This window comes from Rhinopithecus roxellana, chromosome 5 (assembly GCF_007565055.1).
Source record: "Rhinopithecus roxellana isolate Shanxi Qingling chromosome 5, ASM756505v1, whole genome shotgun sequence".
In the NCBI taxonomy this organism is placed as follows: domain Eukaryota; kingdom Metazoa; phylum Chordata; class Mammalia; order Primates; family Cercopithecidae; genus Rhinopithecus; species Rhinopithecus roxellana.
In genome coordinates this window covers 86,104,098-86,124,761 of record NC_044553.1, presented here as the reverse complement: position 1 = coordinate 86,124,761, position 20,664 = coordinate 86,104,098, and the positions used below count along the sequence as shown (strand labels likewise).

General features: G+C 35.5%; 1 protein-coding gene across 2 annotated transcripts in view; it reads left to right on the top strand.

Moving 5' to 3' along the window:
• The window catches only part of GPHN (gephyrin), a 736,692-nt gene that overhangs the window by 356,901 nt on the left and 359,127 nt on the right, over window positions 1–20,664 (top strand). For both annotated transcript variants that reach the window (XM_030930981.1, XM_030930980.1), the window contains exon 4: window positions 10,974–11,066. In XM_030930981.1, coding sequence (XP_030786841.1) covers window positions 10,974–11,066 — 93 coding nt within the window. The remainder of the gene's footprint in view (window positions 1–10,973; window positions 11,067–20,664) is intronic.

Sequence of the window (20,664 nt, the reverse complement as noted above, 5' to 3'; positions counted from 1 at the left end):
CCTAGGGGAACTGTTGGACCTTATCTGTCAAGGGCAGTCTTGCACAGCAGACAGGGCTGGTCTGACCTGAGCACCCCTTGGTCTGCTGGCATATCCTGGGGCCCTAGCCTGGCCATGCCTGCTGGCAGGGTAGTGTTGAGGTCCCTGGGTGCCCACGCCATAACTTCAGCACTGATGGACCATGCCTGACCGGTAGAGAGCTTCAACGAGGCATCCCTATGGCCACGCACCAGCCTGCATACTCCCTCCCCAGCCTGTGCAGCTTTCTCAGACCCATGGTACTCCCCACATCAGTTTGCTGATGCATGTCTGCACAGGTGGCTTTTGCTTTACCTGCCCAGCCAGCACAGAGGAGCACAGTCTGCCCCCTTCCCTCACTGACCATCATTGCAGACACCCTTGGCAAGCACAGAGCTGGCAAGTCTCACTCCTGTCAGCACCCAGCCCTTGTACTAACATTGCACAAAGAACTGTGGATCATCCCACACCCTGAGCAGTCACTCATTTGAGGGTCACAGAGAAGGCACCCAGATCTGTGCTGGCCAGCACCCCGCCCTCAAGCCAACACTACCTCCATTGCAACAGCACAGTCTCCAGTAGGGGCCCCCTATCCCCCAACAGCTGTGTGACCTCCACCACTATGGTGAACACCTGTAGGGAGGCAGGCACCCCTGCATCTGTTAGCACTCTTCTGCAGATGCTGCACCTCAGAACCCCCAGCACAATGGACTCTACCTCAAAGAGGTCAAAATTGGGGCCCAATGCAAATATCCCAGAGTTAGAGCACACAGTCCAGGAGTTGGGAGCTGAGCATTGGCCTCCAAAAATATTCCAAAAACAAGATTGGATTCTTCCAGTCAGATGAATCCATCTTATACCATAATCAAACCCTCAAGGTTATCAAATAGGATAAAAGAAAAAATATCCAAAGGTCAGCAACCTCAAAGATTGAAGATAGATAAGCCCACAAAAGTGAGAAAGAATCAGTGCAAGAATGCTGAAAACTCAAAAAGCTAGAGTGCCTTCTTTCTTCCAGATGACCACACCGTCTCTCCAGCAAGGGTTCAGAACAAGGCTCAGATGGCTGAAATGATAAAAATAGAATTCAGAATATGGGTAGAAATGAAGATCATTGAGCTACAGGAGTATGTTGAAACCCAGTGTAAAGAAGGTAAAAATCATGATAAAACATGGCAGGAGTTGACAGACAAAATAGCCAGTACGGAAAAGAACATAACCAACCTGATAGAGCTGAAAAACACACTGCAGGAAGTTCATAATGCAATCACAATTATTAATAGCAGAACAGACCAAGCTGAGGAAAGAATCTCAGAGCTTAAAGGCTGGCTTTCTGAAATAAAACAGGCAGACAAGGATAGAAAGGAAAAAAAGGCATGAAAAGGAATGAACAAAACTTCCAAGAAATATAGGATTATGTAAAGAGATTGAATCTGCAACTGATTGGTGTCTCTGAAAGAGATGGGGATAATGAAACCAACTTGGAAAACATGTTTCAGGTATCATCCATGAGAACTTCCCCAACCTAGCTAGAGAGGCCAACATTCAAATTCAGGAAATGCAGAGAACTCCAGTAAGATACTTCACATGAAGATCATCCCCAAGACAGGTAACCATCAGATTCTCCCAAGTAAAAATGAAAGAAAACATGTTAAAGGCAGCTAGAGTGAAAGGTCAGGTCACCTCCAAAGTGAAGCCCATCCAACTAACAGCAGACGTCTCAGCTGAAACCCTACAAGCTAGAAAAGACTGGGGCCCAGTATTCAGTATTTTTAAAAGGAATTCCAACCCAGAATTTCATATCTGCCCAAACTAAACTTTATAAGCAAAGGAGAAGCAAGATCCTTTTCAGACAAGCAAATGCTAAGGAAATTTGTTACTACCAGACCTACCTTATAAGAGTTCCTGAAGGAAGCACTAAATGTGGAAAGGAAAGACCATTAACAGCCACTACAAAAACACATTGAAGTGCACGGATCAGTGACACTACAAAGCAACCACATATGTCTGCAAAGTAACCAGCTAACATCATGATGACAGGATCAAATCCACACATATCAATACTAACCTTAAATGTAAATGGGCTAAATGCCCCAATTAAAAACACAGAGTGGCAAGCTGGATAAAGAACCAAGACCCATTGATACGCTGTCCTCAAGAGACCCATCTCACATACAATGGCACACATTGGTTCAAAATAAAGGGATGGAAACAAATCTACCAAGCAAATGGAATACAGAAAAAGATAAGGGTTGCAGTTCTCCTTTATGACAAAAGAGACTTTAAACCAACAAAGGTTATAAAAGACAAAGAAGGGCATTACGTAATGGTAAAAGGTTCAAATCAACAAGAAGATCTAAGTCTCCTAAATATATATGCACCAACACAGGAGCACCCACATTCATAAAGCAGGTTCTTAGGGACCTTCAAAAACACTTAGACTCCCACACATTAATAGTGGAAGTCTTTAACACCCCACTGACAATATTAGACAGATCACTGAGAAAGAAAATTAACAAATATTCAGGTCCTGAACTCAGCCCTGAGTCAAATGGACCTGATAGATATCTAAAGAACTCTCCACACAACAGTGTTCTTCTTATTGTCACATGGCATATACCCTAACATTGATCACATCATCAGAAGTAAAACACTCTTGAGGAAATACAAAAGAACTGAAATCATAACAAACAATCTCTAGGACCATAGTGCAATCAAATTAGAAATCAAGATGGAGAAATTTACTCACAACTGTACAATTGCGTGGAAACTGAATAACCTGCTCCTGAATGACTGTTTGGTAAATAATGAAATTAAGGCAAAAATCACTAAGTTCTTTGAAACTAATGAGAACAAAAATACAACATACCAGAATCTCTGAGACACAGATAAGGCAGTGTTAAGAGGGAAATTTAGGCCAGGCACGGTGGCTCACGCCTGTAATCCCAGCACTTTGGGAGGCCGAGGCAGGCGATCACAGGTCAGGAGATCGAGAGTATCCTGGCTAAGACGGTGAAACCCCGTGTCTACTAAAAATACAACAAAAATTAGGCGGACGTGGTGGCAGGTGCCTGTAGTCCCAGCTACTCGGGAGGATGAGGCAGGAGAATGGCGTGAACCTGGGAGGCAGAGCTTGCAGTGAGCCAAGATCGCACCACTGCACTCCAGTGTGGGTGACAGAGCAAGACTCTGTCTCAAAATAAAAAATAAAAAAAAAAAAAGAGGGAAATTTATAGCACTAAATGCCCACATCAAAAAGTTAGAAAGATCTCCAGTTAACAATCTAACATCACAACTAAAAGAACTAGAGAACCAAGACCAAACAAATCCCAAAGCTAGCGGAAGACAAGAAATAACCAAAATCAAAGCTGAACTCAAAGAGATTGAGACCAAAAAAAAGTCTATTATTATGGATGAGTATAAGGTTCCAGATAGATACAAAGAATGATGACTTAGTAAACTTACTCTCTCTTAGCTCTATTACTGTCCCTGTCTTTCTCTTTGATGAGTTGTTTACTCTTTGGCAAAAGTAATTTTGCTAAAAATTTCTATAATGATGTTTTTTATTATTGTTAAATAATGTAAATGTAAAGAAAACATTATCTGTTTATAAATACATGTATTTCTGAAACAGTTTTCTTAAGTATACCATCTCTAATAACACCATAATACACTAATCTATTATGTTATATTAATTTGTTCATATCTCTGACATCTGTAACATCAAGCACATTTGTCATGGTTTTTAAAATAATACATATGTGTGTTTGTATGTGGGTATATATATATATATTTATGGCACATTCTAGGCATATTTGTTGCACATACTAGGTATTTGCATGTTTCTTAAACTGAAAATTAACATATAATCATATTCTTAAGACTTTCTGCCAATTTGTTTAAATATAACACATCAAGCTTACCTTTAGAACTATTCTGAAGCTTTTTATAAAAGATAAACTTATCATTAATGAAATACAAATTGGAAATAGTCAGAAAAAGAAGAGGATGCCAAAATGTTAACTGTGAAAGTAGTTGTTTTTATATTGTATTGTTACATTAAAAACCATCACAAAATTTGGTGGCTTTAACACATATAGTGATTTGTTATTTTTCACAAGTCTGGGCTTTTTGAGTGGGAATATCTTCTTCTGGTCTCATTATTTCAGCCACATGAGTCTAAGGTCACTCATGTAGCTGAAATAATGTCAGCTCAGTTGGGTCTGAAGAATCTAAGCCTCACTCAGATGCGTGGGACCTTGGTGCTGGCTATTCCACTAGACCCTTCTCTCCAAATGGTCACCCATCATTCCATTTTCCAGCCCAGCCTTCCTGACATGGTAGTAGAAGTTTACCAAAGAGTGAAGACAGAAGAATGAAAACCTTTTGAGACCTAGGCTTCAGAACTGCCACACCATAACTTATTGCCCCATTCCATTGATCAAATCAAGTCAGAAATCCAGTCCAGTTGGCAAGGGTTGTGGAAATAGACCCCACCTCCTGACAGGAGGATTTACAATGACTGTATAACCGTATTTAATTTACCACAGTAGTATATGTGTAATTATTAAGTATAAAATTTGTCTCTAAACTTATTGACCATGAGCACTAAGTATCAGAATGAAGAATGAATAAATGTTTATAATCCCTCTTTTTTTTAACTTTAAATTGAAGTTTAGGGGTACATGTGTAGAATGTGTAAGTTTGTTACACAGGTAAACATATGTCATGAGGGTTGGTTGTACAGATTATTTCATCACCAGGTATTAAGCCTAGTACCCATTAGTTATATTTCCTGCTTCTTTCCCTCCTCTCACCCTCCACTCTTCAACATGTCCCAGTGTGTGTTGTTCCCCCATGTGTTCTCATCATTTAGCTTTCACTTCTAAGTCAGAACATGTGGTATTTGGTTTTCTGTTCCTGCATTAGTTTGCTAAGGATAATGGGATGTAGCTCCATCCGTGTCCCTGCAAAGAACATGATCTCATTGTTTTCTGTGGCTGCATAGTATTGCATGGTATATGGGTACCACATTTTCTTTATCCAGTCTGTCATTGATGGGCATTTTGGTTGTTTCCATGTCTTTGCTATTGTGAATAGTGCTGAAATGAATGTACATATGCATGAGTCTTTATAATATAATGATTTACAATCATTTGGGTATATACTCAGTAATGGGATTTCTGAGTCGAATGGTATTTCTGTCTGTAGGTCTTTGAGGAATCGCGACACTGTCTTCCATAATAGTTGAACTAATTTACACTCCCACCAACAGTGTAAAAGTGTCCCTTTTTCTCCACAACCTTACCAGCATCTGTTATTATTTGACTTTTTAGTAATAGTCATTCTGACTTGCATGAGATGATATCTCGTTGTTTTGATTTGCATTTTGCTAATCAATGATGTTGAGCTTTTGTTCATATTCTTATGGGACACATGTATATCTTCTTTTGAGAAGTGTCTGTTCATGTCCTTTTCCCACTTTTTTATGATTTTTTTCTTGTAAATTTATTTAAGTTCCTTGCAAATGCTGGATATCAGACCTTTGTCAGATGCATAGTGGGCAAAAAATTATTTCCCATTCTGTAGGTTGTCTGTTTACTTTTTCGATAGTTTCTTTTGCTGTACAGAAGCTCTTTAGTTTAATTAAATCCCACTTGTCAATTTTTGCTTTTGTTGCAATTGCTTTTAGTGTCTCTGTCATGAATTCTTTGCCCATGCCTATGTCCTAAATGGTATTGCCTAGGTTGTCTTCCAGGGTGTTTATAGTTTTGGGTTTTATATTTAAGTCTTTAATCCATTTTAAGTTAATTTTTGTATATGATGTAAGGAAGGGGTCCAGTTTCAATTTTCTGCATATGGCTAACCAGTTCTCCCAGAACCTTTTATTGAATAGGTTGTTGCTTGTTTTTGTCACATTTGTCAAAGATCAGAGAGTTGTAGGTGTGTCGTCTTATTTCTGGGTTCTCTATTCTGTCCCTATTGCTTGTTTTTGTCAGGTTTGTCAAAGATCAGACAGTTGTAGGTGTGTGGTCTTATTTCAGGGTTCTCTATTCTGTTCCATTGGTCCAGTGTCTTTTTGTACCAATACCATGCTATTTTGGTTACTGTAGCCCTATAGTATAGTTTGAAGTCAAGTAGCAGGATACCTCCAGCTTTGTTTTTTTCCTTAGGACCACGTTGGCTATTGAAATCCCTTTATTTTTGAATGAGCATACAAATGACAAAGAATTCAAACAAGGCAAAAATGTAAAAAAGGAGTAAAAAAATAAAATATACTTCAAATTTAACTACCCAAGAGTAATCAATATTAACATTGTTTATAAAACATTCCATCATCCTTCAATGACTATTATGTAGCTAGAAGAATGTATGGATATTTAAATGAGTGAAAGGCATAGCTATATAAACAATTAGGATAATTTTCTGAAGCTAATATATAGTAGCATCTATTTGCATTTAAACAGAAGAAAAGGGAACTGAGTAAAAGAGCCTATTGACTTTGAAATAACTTTTTTATTATAAGAGATATATGCTGAAATCCCTCTAAATTTTAAAAAATAGGAAAATCATTAATAGGTTACAGTCAAATGTTAACTATATTTTAAACCTTAGACACGATTGGTTGAATCTTGCTATGAAAGATAAGGGTATTTGCACTATTACCTTTCTTCCCACCTACCCTCTCCTTCAAATTTCTGTTTATTATATGATTTTTCAGAAAAAAAAACTGATAAAACAATATCCCATCCTCAAATTAGTGCTTATTTCAAACTTATTGCAGAGATGTAGGAAGAAAAACAAAAAGCCCAGACTGTATCAGATCTGGAACTTGTACAGAAAAAAAAATAGGGGAAGCAAGACCAGAGACAACATATAGTCTTTGTTGGAATACTCTGCTCTTCTGAAATTTTATTAATGTCCAGTGCTAGAATTTTTCTTCCTAGATAAGGGTTTAGCTCATGATTATGTGGGGAGTGTCATCAAGTTTAAGATTAGTTTTTCAATTCAGTGTGCATTCGTTTCTAGAACCTTCATCTTGAATGTGATCAGCCCTCCATTGCATGTTTCTTATGGAAGCTGCTTACAATAAGAAAAAGATATGGAGTCTCTTTTAGTTTGTATCTCTGTAAATTTAGAGGTATTCATGAGAATTTGTAAGATTTCGAGAATTCACCATTATGACCTCTGTGGAGTCCAGAGTAGCATTAGGAGCCTCACAATGATGAATTATGAGTCTCAAAGATCTTTTGTTTCTGTCCTTAACCATCCAACTTTTGAGACTTACGAAGCTCTGTCATTTGCTTATTTGATTGTTGCTTGTGGAGGTTTTTCCTCTTTTATGTTGATTTTATGAGATATTAAGAGGGGGATTTTTGTGATACACCTTTGTTCTACTGAAGATGAATGGAATGGAATACTAGAAATGCAAGGCAATAATTTTTTAAAGACATATTCTCCACATAAGGAAAAGTTAATCACTAAAATAAACAATGTCCTCAGCCTCACTTTTGCAACAGATGCAGAGGGATTTTTCATAAGTTGCTTTCATGAAAAAAATCTTCAATGACCCCTTATTTGGTATAGGCAGCTGAATATTAAAGTTTTCTCAGAATACAGTGGATCTAACAGGTACAGAAACAAATATGGCAAGATAAATTGCTTTCTAAGTAAGCTAAGATAAATTACTGAGATAAATTTAATAAATTGGTACAGTAAATAGCTAAGATAAACTGCTTTTTTAACATGATAGAAAAAACACTCAGTATCTAATGTGGCACATAGTTCAGTTTAATATGTATACATACATCACCTTGAGGTATCTTTCTTAAAATGCACCTTCTGATTCAGTAGATCTTGTATGGAACTTCAAATTGTGTATTTCTAATTCCATAACACCACTGGTGTCAGTTCTCAGATCATACTTTTAGTAACAAGATTCTAGAAAACTATAGACAAAGAGCTCCTCCACTTGACTGAATCCTTGAGACTAGAGACACTGCCTTATTTATCTTTTTGCATTGCTGTTCTCTAAGGAAGTACCTGAATAAAAGTTTGCCCTGAAATATTTTCTTGTTAAATGAATTAATGAATCAGATGCATGACAGCTACGGCCCTGGAAAACTGGAATTCTATACTGGTGGGTGAGGAAGAATTCTTTTGTTTTGAAAAACAAGTGACTGAATTATAGGATTTCTATTTTGTCTTAAAATCTAAAAGCCTTACTAAAACTTTTGCTCACATGAAATCTGCCATACATAACATTAGCTACTTTGGCCAACAAAATATTACCTCCCAAATGCTTGAATAGATTCTTAACTGCTCTCAAGATAACAAATGTTATTCAAGTGAAACAAATCTATACATTAAGTGTTATCGGTTATCCATCCTGGAAATAGAAAAACTTTAGTAATATTACTGTGGTAAAACTGATTTTTGTTTGTTTGTTTTGAGATGGAGTCTTGCTTTGTCACCCAGGCTAGAGTACAGTGGCACATTCTCGGCTCACTGCAACCTCTGCCTCCCTGGTTCAAGCGATTCTCTTGCCTCAGCCTCCCAAGTAGCTGGGATTACAGGCACCTGCCACCATGCCTGGCTAATTTTTGTATTTTTAGTAGAGACAGGGTTTCACCATCTTGGCCTGGCTAGCCTCGAACTCCTGACCTTGTGATCCACCCACCTCGGCCTCCCAAAGTGCTGGGATTACAGGCGTGAGCCACCGTGCCCGGCCAAAAACTGATTTTAAACTGTGTGAATTCTTTGTGGGCCTACCCAACTATCTGTGAAATTTACCCTTAAGTAATTGAACAGATTGTCTTCTTAGACTAGTAGTTTTCAGTTGCTGGCTACATTTTAGAATTACCTGGGAAGCTTTTAAAAATCCCAGTGCCCAAGCTATACCAAAGAGGTGAGACCCAAGTATTTTTTAATTTCCGCAGTTAATTCCATTGTGCACTCAAGGTTGAGAACCATTACTTGACTATTAGCTCTTTGAAATCTGAGTCAGTGTTCCTCTTATTTTTAACTTTTAACACTTAATACATGGTAGATACTTCATAAATTTTTACTTAGTCGACAGATGAATTATCTTATAAGGAAGTATTACCTGAGGCAAAACAGGAGCATTCTTCAGTATAAAGGGACCATTTTTACTATCTTTATTAGCATCTTAAAATTTGAAAGTTTGAATACCCTCTTAATATTAATACTGAAAGTTGGTATTTGATATAAACATTTTGGTGTTTAGATATTTTGTTGATGCAACTTGGATTTCATATCACTTTTTATCAAGATCTGATATAAATGGATTGCCATCAGAGGTGAGAAAACTGTGGCACAGGCATTTCACTTCCATAATGGAAGTACTTAGGAATGTTACAAAGAGATCTAAGGTGTTCTAGGATACATCAGTCGGAAAACAAAGACGGTTAATCTACACATTGCTGAGTTGTGGTGTCAACCGTGGTTTTGTTTTTTGTTTATTGTTTTCCTGAGAGAGAGTCTCACTCTGTCACTCAGGCTGGAGTTCAGTGACGCGATCTCAGCTTACTGCAAACTCTGCCTCCCAGATTCAAGTGATTCTCTTGCCTCAGTCTCCTGAGTAGCTGGAAGTACAGGCGTGCTCCACCATGCCTGGCCAATTTTTGTGTTTTTAGTAGAGACGGGGTTTCACCATGTTGGCCAGGCTGATCTCGAACTCCTGACCTTACGTGATCCACCCGCCTCGACCTCCCAAAGTGCTGGGATTACAGGCATGAGTCACTGCTCCCAGCTGTTTTATATATATATATATATATACCGGAAAGAATAGAGAGCTATTTACAAGAGTGAGTATTTAAGCTTTTCTACTTTTTAAAATGAAGCACAGACAATTGAAGTTTTAACTTTGGTTTATGAAACCACTTTATAAGCACCTTTATTACAATAATCATTGATTTTTGAGGGACTTTCTCAGAACAAAATTACAACTATATCAGGGATCAAAATTCTTTAGATGGGCACTCAGTTATCTACAATTTATGTTTTTAAAAAATAGTTTGTTGCCATTCATTAATCATTGCACAGAAAAGTTTCCTTTATTTGGAGCTCTGAGCTCTGCATTTCTATGATATCAGAATAAAACACAAATCTGCAAAGAAAGGGAAAAAAATCATTTTTTAGGTCTTGGATTTATTCTAAATAATCATCCTACATTTTGTGTCACTGATGAATTTGAGAACTGAGGGCACTGTATTGTACATCTCAGTATCAGCCTGCTATTTGTATTTCACACAAGTTATTGGCAATTAAATGATGAATTATATTTTTAAATTTTGACTCTGAATTGTAAAAACGTGATGAAACAATATAATACCAATGCAAGTATATGATTATAATTTAATGAGCACTTAATTGCCCTTTTTAGCAAATGGCTAAAATGTAGGATGGGTTGATAGAATTAGCAAGAATAGGAGAAGTCAGCAGATAGAGATCCTAGTTCACTTTGTTACAAACTAGGTGTGTAACTTTGTAAATTATTTAAGCACATTGTACTTCAGTTGCTCATTAGAAAATAAAGAGGCACATCAGCTAAAGAGCCTGCCAGCTCCAGAATTTTATGACATGTAATTCTAATCTCTATAACTGTCATAGTAGTGTCTTTTGAATGGCTAAAAAGAACTTCAGATGCCATTAATTATAAGCTCTTTATTTATGGTTTTTCTTATGTTTTATTTACTTTCAAGAATGTGATACTTGCATCCTCATTTTCTATAATTAATAAAGTAAGTACTCAAAATTTCAGTGCCTTTTGATCAAGAGTGAAACTGTTCCATGAATTGTGCTTAAAAATTTTCTTACTGACTGTTGAAAAGAATCTGTGTTTCCTCGCTGAATATAAAGTGTCCGAGGACTGGGATGTTTTGAGCAAGCGGGCAAGTTCTTCTGCACATGACTATACTATTATTTTCTTTCAGGAAACCCTGATAGATTGGTGTGATGAAAAGGAACTTAATTTGATATTAACAACTGGAGGAACAGGGTTTGCACCACGAGATGTCACTCCAGAGGTGAGATGTACATGCCTTTTCATATTCAAGGATTAAACTAATCATGTTTTTTTAAATCCTTTTTACTATATTTATATTATTTTTATAACTTTGCTAGGCATAACAAATAACTTGTAGTTCTAATAATGTGAAAATTTTGCTGTGGATGAATTGTGAAAAATGTTTCTTGACTTTTTTTCTTTGGGCTTAAACTAGAAATGATACAATATGAGGACGATTAAACTGATCCAGAGGTAATCTGTCATTTGCTTGATGTCAGCCTAATTTTAGGCACATTTTCAAAGGAAGTGATAGCAGAATTCTGATGGTTAGCATGGCATCTGGTCTGATGTGCTTTGTCAATATAATACTTTTCTTTAGGTACCCTTGTCATTTGTCTAAAATTACACTAAGATGACTGCAATAGAATATACTGATTTTACAATACTTTTGTTGAAAAGGGATATATTTTCCACAATTCTAAATGTGAACAGCATTTAAATGCAGAATTTAATGAGCCCAAAAGTAGAATTAATATCTAGGCTTAAGAACACAAGAATCATCTTCAACTTGTTTATATATAGAAAGAAAAATTAGGGAAAGAATGAAGAATAAGCACTATTAACTAATATGGAAGGGGGGTGTATTTTTTCTTTAAGGAAACCATAAACCACAGTTGTCACCTCAGAGCCATACATAAAATTACATTACCACTTGTGACAGTTTCCTTTACGTCCTCAAACCCCCAACCAAATGTGTTTCTTGGATCAATTTCAACTTAATATTTACTATGTCTTTCTATTTCAAATCAGTACACTATTGTATCTATTACCTTATTAACATACCACAAGATACTTTTGCTCTGCATCTATTAAATAATTACTGGCCTTCTTATAATAGTACAGTGATTTTCAAACTTTAGCCTGCATCAAAATCAACTAGAGGACTTATTAAAACACAAATTGCTTGACCCCCCACCCCTAGAGTTTCTGATTCAGTAAAGCTGCAATGGGTCTTGAGAATCTGTATTTCTAACAAGGCCCCAGGTGATGTAGATGTTGTTGTTCTTGGACCATAGACCATACTTTCAGACTTTGAGAACTGCTGCTCTACTATATGAAAATGCAATTTTAAGAAGTATTTTTTTTTCTATTCCTCTATATAAAAACCATGGTACATAAACTTTTGATATTATTATAATTAGGGTTTTAAATAAAATAGTTTTGGTTTTCAAAACAATCAAAATCAAGTTGTATTGAGAGGTTAACTTCAACTGCATAAATGAAGTCATCCTTACACAATTTATTTAGCTTCTGGCTTCTATAGTTAATGGTTCTTTGGCCAAGTTTTACATTTCTTTTATGCTATGACTAACTGAAAAAGTACAATTGGGAAGGAAGCCATCTCCTGCAGAGGTGTGCTTATGTTTTGTTTCTTTGTAAGAACATTGACTACTTACGTTAAGATATGGATTTTTGGAGTTTGGGTGCTGTCTTAAGTGTTTTAGTAAATCACTTTGGATTTACATATGCCTATTTTTTGTGTGATGGTTTGATATTTTCATATTTTTTCATAACAGAACAATAGAAAAAATTTCACCAGAAAATTCATTCATAACCAAATAACAGTATTATTTTTAATTCCTTGGATAATTCATTGTGGGGAAATAATTTACATCACAAAATGTTTTGTATCCTATGGGGCTTCCAGTTAATACAAAATGCTAGGCTGAAAATTCAAACCTTTGAATTCTGGCTCTGCTACTTATCAACAAGGTGACCATAGATGGAGTGTTTTTACTCACACTTCTGATGCCATGTGGGTTTTTTTACTCGAACCAGCCAATTCTTCAACTTCAACAGATATCAGATGTCCTTCTTTTTATTTCAATTAAGTTCTGACACTACCTACCAGGAATTAGTACTGGACTCCGCAGATTTAAGGGCTCAGTCCACAAGATTGCCTTCACGTCACATGCCAGTGGCAAGTACCAGATCCCCAGGCTACTCAAAATTCTGTCCTACTTGACTACAAAGTCAGCTGGTTCCCATAACCCCCCATTTTCAGATTCACTAATTTGCTAGAATAGGTCCAAAAACTCCTGGAAACACTTTACTTATGCTTACCAGTTTACTATAAAGGATACAATTTAGGAATAGCCAAATGCAAGAGATGCACAGGGCAACGTATAGGGGCAAGGAGGTTCCACCCCCTCTCAGTATTTAGCACCCCTCCAGCACCTTGATGAGTTCATCACTCTGGAAGCTCTCTGAATCCCATTGTTCAAGAGATTTTATGGAGCTCAATCTCTAACCCCACCCTCAGTGGGTGGAACTGAAAATTCCAATGCTCTAACAACTTAGACTGTCCAATGACCAGACCAGCCCCATCCTGAGGCTATCTAGGCAGGCACCCTAAGTAATCTCATTAGCATAAACTCAGGTGTGATCTGAAGAGGTTTGGTCCTGGCACAGGGGCTCACGCCTGTAATCCCAGCACTTTGAGAGGCCCAGCCGGGTGGATCAGTTCAGGCCAGGAGTTCAAGACAAGCCTGGCCAACAAAGTGGAGACCACGTCTTTACTAAAAACACAAAGAATTAGCCAGGTGTGGTGGCACACACCTGTAATCCCAGCTACTCCGGTAGCTGAGGCATGAGAATCACTTGAACCTGAGAGTAGAGGTTGTGGCGAGCAGAGGTCACACTATTGCACTCCAGCCTGGGTGACAGAGGGAGATCCTGTCTCAAAAAAAGGAGGGGGGGGCGGGAGGGGGGTGCAGAGGGTTTGTTAGGAATAACAAAAGGCACTCTCTACTCCTATCACTCAGGAAATTCCCAAGGGTTTTATGAGTTCTATAATAAGTCAGGAATCAAGAACAAAGACCAAATGTATTTTTCTCCTATACCTCTATTGAGACTAGTCATTTAACCACTCTTTGCCTTAGTTTTTTATAAAGCAAGGGAAATAAAAGCACCTATTTACCAAGGTGGCTGTGACTGTTCAATGAGAACTATTCCTGGTATTTTATGTAAGAGTTAATTTATAAGAGTTAAATTTTTTTATTTGTTGCTATGTAACTTATGTAACTACCAAATGGACACATTTGATAGTTTTTGTTTTTTGTATGTAATACCAAATAGGCAACTATAGCCTTTTACTTGATTTAAGGTATGTCCATGAAATCTTTAGAATCTTATTAACTTATGTCTTAATTTTGATAGGGTAAGCTTCATATTTGATCTCTTCCATCTCTATATTATATAAATCACAAATCTTGAATTTCTGCTGTTCTAGTATCTGGGTTTTCTCTCTTTTCTTTTTTGGTACTACTAGTTCACAAGTGTCTGTTTCCATGGTATTGTATATTTCATTATTCAGAAATTGAGCAGTATTTTATTCTTAAAGTTTTTCAGTTATTTGAAAACTATTGAGGTGCTCTTATATTCATATATACCTATAGCAGCTACATAGGTAAAATTATATTAGGGATTTCTTAAATGGATTTAAAATATACATAAATATGTCTTCTCTAATATCTATTTTTGAAAAGAAGCAATTTACCTGATTGTGAATAACTTGATCTTTAATAGGTTCACTTCATATTTTATATGTATATATAAATACATATGATATGAATATGGCAAAAGTTTGTAGCACTCATAAGCTATTAAATAATACCAATAAAATAAATAATAAATAAGCAAACATAAAATCAATATAGGCCTACTAAAAAGTAATTCTACTAATTTTCCTTTTACTTTACACCCTAGAGTAGTTGCAGTTCTTATAATATCTAACATATAATATTGACGTATCAGATAGGAATTTAGAAGTATAATTCTGTACCTGAATTACATAGTAGCTTGTCTGTTTTGATAGTTGTATCTAAAAAGAAGAAGCTGTTTCTAGACACATTTACCTATATTATATACATCAGGATTGCAAATATTTTTTAATGAGGTCAGAAGTTATTGGTAGAAAGCACAAATACTAATTTGATAAAAGTAAAACAATGTAAAACTTCTCCCTTAAAATCCTAATGTTTTATAGTCGATAATTGTCAGTAATTAGCTTAATCTGTAAAGCACAAAGGAAAATTGTTTGTGGGATGTGTGTGTTGTAAGAAAAAAAAATGAAGGATGAAAATGATGAATACGATGAATGAAAAAAAAAATCCAAAGATTTTGTCAGTGGGTATGAACTCTAGACAAAATGAAAAATTTAATCAACAGATTTCCCTCTAGGTCTATTAAAAATGAGAGTAGAATATCAAGTATAGTAAAATTTATCTTCTTTTTTATATATTTTATAGGAATAGGGCTATCAGAATTGATTTTCCTAAATTATGAATTTGTTAATATTTTTAGGCCCTGCGTCATAGAATATGGTTCATCTGATACTTGCATGCCTTCTAGCCTTCTGCCTGCCTCTAAATATGAGATGCTATCAAAACTTACATATAAAAATCATGACAATTCTCACTCATCAACTTTTTAGAATTGTGTTTTGATAATAAAAATTGGTTTTTAATAATAGATTGCTTGCTTTTTTTCTTTTCTTTTCTTTTTTTTTTTTTTTGAGACAGAGTCTCACTCTGTCACCCAGGCTGGAGTGCAGTGGCATGATCTCAGCTCACTGCAACCTCCACCTTCCAGGTTCAAGCAATTCTCGTGTCTCAGCCTCCTGAGTAGCTGGAATTACAGACATGCACCACCAAGCCCAGCTAATTTTTATATTTTTAGTAGAGACAGGGTTTCACCACATTGGCCAGGATGGTCTCAAACTGCTGACCTCAAGTGATCTGCCCACTTGAGCCTCCCCAAGTGCTGAGATTACAGGCATGAACCACCGTGCCTGGCCAGATTGCATTTTTTTCTGATCTGATAAAGGTTGGATAATTCATTGTGACTAGTGAAATATTAGTAATTATAAAGTTCCACAGATCGTAAAACTCATTTCTATACAAAGTATTATCCCTTTATGTCCCATTATTACTTCAAAGCAATGTATGTCCAAAAAAGGTATTATTACATAAAGGATCTTTTATCATTCTTAAAAAATAAAAGTTTAGTTATAGACATATAAGCAAGGTGAAGTGAGGGCCCTTTAGACATAAATGCATAAATTCTAGAAGAGCTAAAAGATTAAGAAATATTAACAAAAGAATATCTCTATACTTATTTTAAAAGTGTTTGATAATATAGTAAATTAGAAAATGTTAAACTGTTAAATATTTAAAAGGCACAAAATAACTTTCAGTACTTTTAGAGCACTAAGCTGTATTGAATTAAGAGTTGTATGCTAATATATGATTTTGATCATAGGTAAAAGAGTTAAATAAAAGCCTAGCATACATGAAAGTCTCATCCACTTGCTCATTCGTGAAGCTTTTGTTTTTAATCCTCAATATGTGTTCAGTGCCATGCTTGGTACTGAAGTTAATAAATGGGTGAGACTTTCACAGGAGTAAGCAATGTGGCCCACAAGCCAAATCCAGCCTGTCACCTGTTTTTTTGCATGTCCAGGAAGCTAAGAATAGATTTTACATTTTTAAATGGGTGAAAAAATCAAAAGGAGAGTAATATTTGTGAGGTGAAAAATTATTTGGAATTTGAATTCTAGGGTCTATAAATGAAGATTTATTGGAACAAAGCTATACTTATTTATGTATTGTCTATGGCTAAAATAGCAGAGTTGAGAAGTTGTAAACAAGATCATATAGCCTATAAAGCCTGACATATTTATCATCTGATGCTTTGCAGAAAAGCCTGTCCACCCCTGGCCTGTTGGATGACAACAAGTCATCTTTACTCACATTTTTTAATTTTCTGACTTTTACCTTTGGTTCTTTAGTAATCCGAATAATGTTAGGTTTCCTTCCTTATATTTTTAATTTTAGATGGAGCAAAGAAAAAATGCTTTTCTGCCTTATTGAAGTGTATTGCCCCATTGTCTCAACAGACAATATAGCATAACAAAAATAAAATATCCCTTATTCTAAGTAATATATAGAATTCTGTACTTTAAAAATTAATAAAATGAATTTGTTATACATTAAGTAAAATCTCACTCTTAAAAATAATTTTAAACTGACAAAAAATAGTTTTAAACTGACATTCTTAGAAATGCCTCATAAAAAAGTATGCTGATATAATTGATGATTATGAAATAATCAAACAAAAGAAGAAATAGCAAAAATACCAGGAAACTATAAATTTGACATAAGGAATATTTATTTAAAAGGGTTCTTATAACTGTTTCATTATGGAAGTGAAGAGGCATCAGACAAAGTGACCAATGCTGAAAGAGGGAAAATACTACAAAATGGTACCAAAGAAACCTGACCTAGGAAAAGACTCTGAATTTTAGAAGGCATATTCTGTTTATAGACTACTTTCAGGTTTCTTTGGGGCAGATAAATATCTAAGCTTTTCTACAAATTTTTTTCACTGAGGTTATTAGATTTTTTTCATGAAAATGTCAGTTTTCTAATACAAATTAAAGAAAGTTATAAAAATTGTTTTATAATCAATTTGTTGAAACGTATGTGTGTCATAATTTTGAGTGTTTGCTTACTATAAGACAGGTATTATTTTATGCAGTCATTAGTCATTTTTCTTATATTGTAATGCTTCAAAAATAAGAACACTGTTTAAGCACTGGGAAGAAGAAAAAATTGAGCTAAGTTACTAACAACATGTTAATGATTTTCAGTTTGTTACTCCTGTGAAAGATAGTGAGATTTTACATTTAATAACTCACCTAAAAGTTAATATTGGCCATTTTAACAGTCAGAAAACACTCTCCTACAGAAGCATAGCGAAAAACACCATATTTAATCATTTGTTTTTGATAGAAAATTTGATTTTGTTTTGAGTAAAATAAAATATCTGTTATACATGGTAAGGCTAAAATTAATCATATTGAACTAGGATTTTGACTATCTTAAAATTGTTCTATGCTGCTTATAAAGCAGAATACTAGAAACCCTTATACTTGAAGTATTTAAAACTGAATTTATTAAAATGTTCCATTCCTCTATGGTCAGCTTTGATGGTTATATTTGATCCCATTTTAAGGAGCTCATCCTAATTTTATGAAATAGGTCCCATGTCATATCTTTGTATAAACATGTTGGCATGCAATATGGTATAGTGGAAAAGGCTTACACTACAGAGTCAGATTCCTAAATTTAAATATTAGTGCTACTACTTACTAACTATGAAACTTAAGGCAAGTTGACCTGTTCAAATCTGTTTTCTCATCTGCTAAATTAGCTGATGCCTACCTACCTCTCAAAATTGTCGATTCTAATAATAAACAGTCAATAATAAAAACTAACACATATAGCAATTACTATGTGCAAGGAACTCTTTTAAGCATATGTTAACTCATTTAGTCTTCAAAGCAACCATACAAGGCCGGGTGTGGTGGCTCATGCCTATAATCCTAGCCCTTTGGGAGGCCGAGGCAGTGGATCACTTGAGGTCAGGATTTTGAGACCAGCCTGGCCAACATGGTGAAACTCGTGTCTACTAAAATATAAAAAAATTAGCCAGGCATGTTGTTGCGTGCCTGTGGTCCCAGCTACACAGGAGGCCGAATCACGAGAATTACTTGAACCCAGGAGGCGGAAGTTGCAGTGAGCAAAGATGGGGCTACCTGGGTGACAGAGTGATACCCTGTCTTAAAAAATAAATACATAAATAAATAAATAAATAATAAAATATGTATAAGGCAGGTACTATTTATTGTTAGCTCTGCCTTAAAGATGCAGAAACTGTGACACAGATTGATTCATTGACTTGCCCAAGATTTTTCAAGTAGTAAATGGCAATAAATGCGTGTAAAAGGATCTAACATCTTTGTAGATGCTCAGTATTCGTTCTTTTTCTTCCTCATTTAATTAGCAGTACTACCTATTATCTCTAATTAGATATGGTAGCCCCAAATACTTTTGCTACTAACCATTGTGTTTCTGATAGCTATTGTTAACTACAAACCTAACTGGTAGATATGTCTTAAAAATAAGGACTTGTCTTGAAACAGCCAGATATGTGAAAAAATAGCTTTTTAGTAATAGCCCACTGTCTATCTGGGGTTTGTAATTATTTTTATATTGTCCACTGAAAGCAGAATTTTTTTTTCAGATCATAGGCATACTTAGTACCTTCCTGTTTGGTAAGAACAGCATTCATTGTCTTTGTTCAATGTAACAAATATTTATGAAGCACCTTGGGCTTTATCCAACTTAAAGCTGAAGTACATATACTCCTAAAATAGTCACATGACAATTCAAGACAGTATAAACTTGGTACCAGAAATATTCAGCCAATTCAGGCAAAAAGATTTATTCAAAGAGAAAGATTAAAAGCGAGTTTGAGTAATCAGTGAAATTTTTATAGAATTTAAGCTAAAATTGAGTGGGATTTAGGTTTTGAAAGAGGAAGACATTATATTAGGAGTAAAGAAGAAGGAAAATATTGAGCAAGGCACAGAGAAATACAGACATAAAATCTTTCTGGCTAAAACAGAGAATTCACTTTACATAGGAGGATGGGTACACTAGACCTACATTATTTTATTTCTTTCAGACTGGCTAGGGAGGGACCAAATATAGAAATGAGAGATTTACTGTATTAGTCTGTTCTCACATCACTAATAAAGACATACCCAAGACTGGATAATTTGTAAAAGAAAGGCTTAATTGACTCACAATTCAGCAAGGTATGGTAGGCCTTAGGAAGCTTACAGTCATGGTGGAAGTTGACGCAAACACGTCCTTCTTCACATGGCGGCAGCAAGTAGAAGTGCAGAGCCACAGTGGGAAAGGCCCCTTATAAAACCATCAGATCTCAAGAGAACTCACTATCATGAGAACCATGAAAAAAGTATGAGGGTAACTGCCCCATGATTAAATTATTAATACCTCCCGCTGAGTCCCTCTCATACATAGGGATTATGGGAATTACAATTCAAGACCAGATTTGGGTGGGGACACAGCCAAACCATATCACTGTCCTTATTCAAAGATTCCTTGGAAACCAGAACTCATAAGTCTACTATCAGTATAGACAGTAAAATCATGCTTTCAGGACTTTCTTAGACTCTTTTTTGAATCAGCATTTATTCAAATGCATATGAATACATTCCTCAGTAGGACTAACTTTATTCTTTTTGGAGTTTGTTTTTATGCCCTGTTTAAAAAAAAAAAAAAAAAAAAAAAAGTTTTGACTTAATCTGCGAACATAGTAACTATCTATCTCTTTATTTATTTATCAAATTTAAATTACTGAAAGGCACCAAATTCCAATTTTGTTGATTTGCTGTTTGGAAATCTTTTCAATCAATATTTCCCTTAGAATCAAGAATCAAGACAATCAAGGAATATGTTATCATAGATTTTGTCAGTGCTATATCTCTAGTTAGCTTAGCATTTGTATAAAATTACAAACTTTATAATAGTAGAGAAATCATAGTATCTCAGAATTTGAAGAGAACAAAGACCATCGTGTTTAAAGCCCTAGCATGCCCTTTTCATCATTCCAGCCTGAACATTTCAATCATCACTTCTTCTATCGAAGAGTTCATTGTTTAGACAACTCTAGTTGTTTGAAAG